The sequence below is a fragment of the Rhea pennata genome, chromosome 2, assembly GCF_028389875.1.
Source record: "Rhea pennata isolate bPtePen1 chromosome 2, bPtePen1.pri, whole genome shotgun sequence".
NCBI classification, from domain to species: Eukaryota; Metazoa; Chordata; class Aves; order Rheiformes; family Rheidae; genus Rhea; species Rhea pennata.
This window is the reverse complement of record NC_084664.1, coordinates 17,447,778-17,454,556: the sequence shown is the minus strand read 5'-3', so window position 1 is coordinate 17,454,556 and position 6,779 is coordinate 17,447,778. Positions and strand designations below refer to the sequence as shown.

General features: G+C 49.2%; 1 protein-coding gene across 1 annotated transcript; it reads left to right on the top strand.

The window, feature by feature from the left end:
• The first annotated feature begins 2,692 nt into the window (after nucleotides 1-2,692).
• LOC134137642 (lysozyme C, milk isozyme-like) lies at nucleotides 2,693-5,856 on the top strand. Its single transcript, XM_062570862.1, has 4 exons — nucleotides 2,693-2,828; nucleotides 2,944-3,102; nucleotides 4,463-4,541; nucleotides 5,790-5,856. Exons 1-4 carry the CDS (start codon nucleotides 2,693-2,695, stop codon nucleotides 5,854-5,856), a joined length of 441 nt encoding a protein of 146 aa, XP_062426846.1.
• Nucleotides 5,857-6,779: the final 923 nt, after the last annotated feature.

The window sequence follows — 6,779 nt, the reverse complement described above, 5'->3', positions numbered from 1 at the left end:
CAAACACTCCCACAAGAGGGAGATTCTTTCCCCTCCTCATCTTGTAACTGATTTTCTGATTTTCATTGAGTTGAGTAGTGTTCATGGCCTAAAACAAAGAGATGCTGAAATGGTAAGACAAGGCTGAATAAATGCCTTAGCTTTGCTCTGCAGCCAAACCCTGGCTCAGCTGCGCAGTAATACCAGCGCACGGGGCAGAAGTGGTTTTCATGAGCTCAGCTGGACAAGCTGACATACCAGGAGCAAACACTGATCACTTTGGAGTATATAGGAAACCTGTTCCTGTCCTTGCCACAGTTTTGAGGAAAACAGACATGTTCATATTTTCCTCAACTTCCTTGATTGAAAAAGCCTCTCACCGACTGCTTTTACAGCATCTGACACACTACAAATATGTAATTTGTTGCTTATAGCTGTCCACCAAGTCATTTATGTGAGAATTCTTGGTTTGCTGCTTATTCACGAGCAATTCCTTGTAGAAGTTAGAATTGTTTTGGAGACAGATCTACTTGAGTTTTGACTTTACAGAATTTTGACCATTGCCTGGCTGGAGGCATTAGAAACTGCTATTAGTCTCAGCAAGAAGGTGCTACTTATTTAACGCAAGTATCCTGCAGCATGAGCTTAAAATATAAATTATCTTCTTGTCATTAGACTCAGCTCACGTGAAACAGCAGATGAGCCCAGAAGGACTGGCCCCGAAAGGTGCAACCATGCTGCCGCACAGCAGCAGCGCGCTCTCCCTCCGGCTGTGCCCGGGGCATGCCCGGGGCTGCCAGCCCGGCTCCCGGTGTACGGGCAGGGTGTGCGGGGCATGCGGTGTCAGGTCCCGGCCGATAGTGTGCCACGGACCCGGCCGGCAGCGGTTCCGGAAGGGCCATTAGTCGCCCGGGGAGACCCCGCGACTGACAGGGACGCGTGCCCCAGGCCTGGTGCTGAGCCCCACAGCCAAGGTAATGATATCCTTCAGTACAAGTAGACTTTTCATTAAGTGCCCTGCCGTCCCTGCCCAAAGAGGCTTGTTGGCAGACCATCACCAGGACAGTGGAGCAGGCACCGCTGGCCTCGGCTCCTTGCTGCAAACCTCTTTGCACGGCTGCAGATCACAGGTTGTTAACACTAGCCAGGCACCAGCCCTGGTCCTTAGCCACAACCTTCCTGTTGGGGCAGTGCCAGTTAGCCTGAAAAACAAGGTCACCTGGCCAGTGAAATGGGCTTTTCCTTTGTTTCGTGCTTCTGTGGTCACGTGGAGCGGGTCAACACCAAGCCTAGGTCATGTGCTATAAGACATGCCAAGGAAATGCTGAAGTTAAAGCAGCCATCTTAGCACTTCTTCTGTTCTCATCTTCAGGGAGATAAACCCTAAGGCAAGGAGAGTGCCTTGTGGCATTATGGGGTGCAAGAAGTACCACTCACCTGGCCTCCTAACTGGCACAAGGAAATAAGAGAAGGCAGGGTACCTTCAACAACTCTCCAACTTAAAGATCCCATACAGAAGTCAGAGGCTATGTACACAGACTGGAAAAAAAATGTATGTTTGGAAAAAAACATGCTTGATTTTGTTTTGGTTTGGTGTACAGGCTTTGCTCTGTGACCACAGAAAAACTTGGGAATGTCTATGACATTTTCATAGCAAAGTGCAGTAGCCCCTAAGATGTTCCCATAGCAGATTTTAGACTAGAATGAAATGAAATGAGAAATATGAGAAATGTGGGAAAAAATAGAAAAGCAGATACTGTCTAATGATAATGTGAGAGTTCCAGTTTAGAGAAGTTGGTCAATGGACCAGAAAAATACAAAGATACCTCGGAAACACTTAATGTCAAGACTGTTTCCTAACACATACAAGTAACTCCAGTTTCACAAGATGTTCCCTTCCTTTAAAAATATTTTCTAAGTCAATATCAGAAATATCAGCAGATTGCTCAAGTTTTGCTACAGACCTTCAGGAAAGATCCAAATTTGCATTGTGTAGATTGTCTTCTTACCCACAAATCATGGGTGAAGGAGGATGCACAGGGAAGAAGAAAGGTAGAAGGGAGGGAGGAGAAAAATAATCACAAGGGAATAGTTTTAATACTGTTTGTTAACCAGATGTGAAGTCTTTCCCTGGGTAAACTTCCTGGACCTGTAGGATATGTCTCACTGTGAGTGGTGCAAAAGGCCGATGTGCAGACTGGGGCTAAGGGTTAGTGAGTCTGGACATGGCTTCAGCGCAAGAATGAGGTCCCTCTACACCCAGCTCATGTTCAGAGGCTGACCCACACGGGGGCAAGGGCTGGGATGCCTGAGCAGCTGCAGCAGGTCCCCCTGCCCTCAGCAGGTCCCCGTTGTCAGTTTTCCCGTTCCCATGAGACACCTGATCCTTCATCACTGGCATAGCTGTAAAAAACTGCAACGTGACAGTGCCTAAAGCTTCTGTGTTTTCCCTTCTGCACCAACAAAACCTGTTTGCCGCCCGGGCTGTCCAGCACGGCCGGTGCGTACGTGCACACAGGCACGCACCACTCATGGGGCACGCACCTCCAAGCCAGCAGTGCCTGTGCAGGGCTGCACGGAGGCAGCCCTGTCGCTGCCGTCTCTGAAAACAAGCTGCAGATATCTAGCTGTGCTTTCTTCCCCACTGATGTCTCACTTTTACATTTACTGTCCCAGGGAGTCCAGCACCGAGGGCATCCACAGCTCCACAGGCATGGGGTCTGGCTGCTGGCTGCTGCTGGCTTTGCTGGCTGCCACGAGCAGAGCCAAGACATTTGGCCGCTGCCAGTTGGCCCACCTTCTCCAGCAAGAGGGGCTGGATGGCTACAGAGGCTATAGCCTCGCCAACTGTGAGTTGTGGTCCTCAGGCTGCATGGAGCCTGTCTCCGGATCTCCTCCCCAGCTGTCTCTGTCTTGCGGCTGGTGGCCGTGGCACAGCCTGAGCACCCTCTCCCCCTGCCCTAGGGCTCTGCATGACCTTTTACGAGAGCAACTTTGACACAGCAGCCAAGAGCATCAATGCTGACAGCAGTACCAACTTTGGCATCTTCCAGATCAACAACCAGCTGTGGTGTGCAGATGAGCACAGCCCATCGGAGAACCTCTGCAAAGTGGCTTGCGCGGGTACCACCTCACTGCAGTGCTGGTGGGCACGTGCAGGGCAAGCTGGTGCCCAGGGTGACCAAAATGGCCAGGTCCAGCTCCCCTTCCAGTCTATACCAGCGGGAGGTTGGACTTCGCTATCTCCTGCTGAGCACAAGGCAACAACCACAACTGGGAGATATCTGGACACCGCAGCAGCCCTGCCCCCAAGGGACCCCCAGGGTTTTCACCTTGTATCACTCCTGTCTTCCATCCCTTGCCCCATACCACTCTTCCCTGTCCCCCCTGCCACAGCCCAGGCCCAGCCCCTCACCCCAGTGAGCTTCATTCATCCCAGGACTGGGAGAGCCTGGTCCTCACTGCTACAGTCTTTCCCAGGATATTCAGGATGGCAGGGCTCTCCAGGTGCTTTAGCCATGGGTGGAAAGTAAGCAGTCCTGACATGGGTGGGTTTTGATGTGCGGCATGGAGGGGATAAATGCAACTTTTTCCTTCAGCTGTAGAAAGAGTATTTAGGGAAAGAAATCACCCAATACTGTGTTACTGCCAGGCAGATCCAGGTCTTGGCTGGGGAACTTCCACTAACGTGGAGCTCCTAGACAGGCATGGAAAAGTGTTTGCCTGAGAAATGGGGCAGGGTTGACTAGTTCAGACACAGCCAAGAAGCACAGGACTAATGAGCAATTAGACTTCTGGCTATAGAGGCATACCCAGGGCATAACCCCTGTGTTTGAAGGCTGGGGCTGGACCTCCCGTTCCTTTTCAAACCAAGAACTCTTTTGCCAGTTAGGTAGAAATGCTCCCTATTTTTTTCCCCATGTCTGATAAACTGAAAGAGCCAGTGGGTATGTATTTAAATTGTGTGCTTATCTGCCAGATGCCCTTCTCTGCCTTGGCTGTGACCATCCCCAATGCCTGCTCATCTGGGGATGTCCCCTGACTCTTCTCTGTGGGAGCCCATGCCTGTCCTGAGTCCCCTACTCCAGCTGGCCTTGTCCTTGCTCTCCATTCCTGTTCCCTCTCCTGGCTGCTGCTCTCCTCTCTGCTCTGCCTTGCATCTTTCCTCTCCTCCCATCTCTTACATGTGATTATGGAGGTGCCCACTCCAGCACCTGTGGAGAGAAACATGTATTTATGGCTGTTGCTGGCCATGCAGGATGGGATGAGGTCTGCCTATCAGTCTTAAAGCATGAGGCTGACTCCAGCCCAGCAGCAGGGAGGATGAGCAAAGCCCAGCCCACCACTGCTGCTGCAGAGCAGCATAAGTGCTCAGCCCTCACTGAGCCCCTGGGCATGTGAATGGAGGGGCAGTCATCAGGAACATCTGCTGGTGTCCTGCACTCCAGTGAATGCTCACTGGGCTGTGCTTTTCTCCCTGTAGATCTGTTAACAAGTGACATAACTGACGACATCATCTGTGCCAAAAGAATTGTGAGACACCCACAAGGAATGGATGCCTGGTAAGGGGGCTTCTGGGACAACTTCTCTGGCAAGGCTTGTGCATGTTATTCTGACGGGGCATGCCTGCCATTTGCCCAGCTGCCACCCAAAAGCAGCATAGTCTGACCAAAGAGGAGGAATCACAACTCCAAGACCTGACAAATGGGTGGGAATGGAGAGACCATCTTGCACTGCTCCACTCTCAGCAAACCCTCTTTATAGGAGGAAAGAGCAGAGAAAAATTTATTTAGAAAAAAAATCTCAAGTGAAAAATAAATGGACAGTAATCATCCCATAAGCTGACATGTTAGCCCTTGAAGATTTTCTTCCAAATTGCTTTGCAAGATTTCCCTCCCCCACTTACTGCTGTCTCCTATTGCCAGGTGTTAAAGTAAGAAGTAACTGTGGCAAGCAATTATTTCTAAAGCATCTGAGAGCATTAAGCACTGAAATACCCGTATGAATCTAGACAACAGTCCTTTATTTAGTGCAGCCCTGAATCATCCACGGCTCCCTTGTCCTCTATAACATCACAGATGATGTCAGTAAAGTCAGAGTAATGAACAGACTGAGAAAACAGAAGTGGGGGTAGAGGACAATTCCAATTATCATATAAATATGTGGTTGTCTAAAGTCCCAAGGGACTTTGTGAAAAAATAATGGTGTTAACCACTGAATCCTGAATATATTCCCATTTGAGGAATGGGAATCTGAAGATTCTGCCTTCAGATTTCCCCCCTGCAATTTCAGTTGGACTCATTAGCCTCTGCTTCCTGTGGTGGGCTTCTGTTATGCATAGCTCACCACAGAAGCAGCAGCAGCATTTCAGAGTAGGTGAGGCAAGTAGCTTATGCTGAGTATATATAGCAAATGGTTTCATGGTCCTTAGCAGTGCTCATTGCCGCAGCATTGTCTACCAGCCCTACAACAAGCCGCGTGGACCTGCAACCCCCAGCACTCACTTTGCTTCTCTTCCCTGGCACTGCTCAGGGACAGAGGGACCACTACAAGTGGAAGGAGGTGGGAGGACCTGGCATTACAGTTTGTTGTTCCTGGCCAGGGCTTAGGCAGAGCCTGGATGGCATCATGGCTGCACATCCCACTGTGAGACACTCGGCTGAAGAATTACAGGATCTGCAAGTCCTCCTGTGAGTCTCTTCAGATTGCCCATTTTGAAGGATTCTACAAAAAGTAGTCTCTGTGGTATTGAATATGAATGATATTAGTAATGTGCTGAAATAGTCTCTCTTTACTTTGTTTTTCCTTAGGAAGGACTGGGCAGTGCACTGCAAGGGACGAGATCTATCGGAGTGGGTGGAAGGATGTGACCTGTGAGAAAGTCTTCAGCCTGACTTCACTGTGGCTAACTGAGGCTACCGCTTTTCTCTTCAAAGGGGGAGTCTTCCCCCTTACTGTCTGTTAGTATTTATAGCTTGATCTATTCCAAGTATAAAAGAGCTTTAACAATAAATACACGTATTTCTTAAATTAGGCAAATCCATCTTGCCTTTTCCACATATGATTTAGGATTTTCCCCAGATTCCTTTTGTGCATGTCTGGGTGAAACTGCAACTGGAAAGTGAGGGACAGCAGGTGAGGGGCAGGAGCAATACCATATGTGACTTCTCTGGAGTTTACAAAGCAAGGAGAAAAGTGAAGAACGCAAAAAACAAAGCAAACCTGCAAGCTTTCGAGTAGATAACATCTCTTATTTATATTTGGAATATAAATACAGCAAAACACAGCTTAGGATCTTACTAGGCAGAGCTGGTATTTGCTCCCTGATGTAAGTGTCACTGAGGAAAGTTAAAGTGCTGCACAACTCCCATTGCACACATACATATCCTTGCTACAAAGTGGGGGAATGTGACAAAAGTAACAAACTCATCTTCAAACCAGTACAAAGAAGAAAGTCTAGTTTAATTTAAAACTCAGAGTGCTTTCTCTCTCTGCCAAGTGCTGTAAAGTCCACGGTCACCCCAGGCCTTTCAGTGTTAACAAGGTGAAGGAAGGGATGAGCTGCCACCCAGCGAGGACTGTGTCCTCTCCTGGTGACAGTGCAGTTGCTACACCTAACCCTGTAGAAGGGCTTGCTAGCTGCCTGCAGGACTGCTTGAGCTGTAAACTGGCAGTAAAAATTAAGCTACTGAAGCTGGTTATGGGAACCCATTCCATTCCCACTGGGGTACACCAAGGAGTGAGTGGACAAGTACTTCTGCTAGCAGTCCCAGAGGGTGAGCAGCCACCAGGAAGAGTAG

Excerpts from the sequence above, each read along its gene's own strand:
- LOC134137642 (XM_062570862.1), top strand. The coding sequence starts at position 2,693 with ATGGGGTCTGGCTGCTGGCTGCTGCTGGCTTTGCTGGCTGCCACGAGC. Across the intron at positions 3,103-4,462 it reads CTGCAAAGTGGCTTGCGCGG|ATCTGTTAACAAGTGACATA; the intron begins GTACCACCTCAC and ends TTCTCCCTGTAG. Across the intron at positions 4,542-5,789 it reads CCACAAGGAATGGATGCCTG|GAAGGACTGGGCAGTGCACT; the intron begins GTAAGGGGGCTT and ends GTTTTTCCTTAG.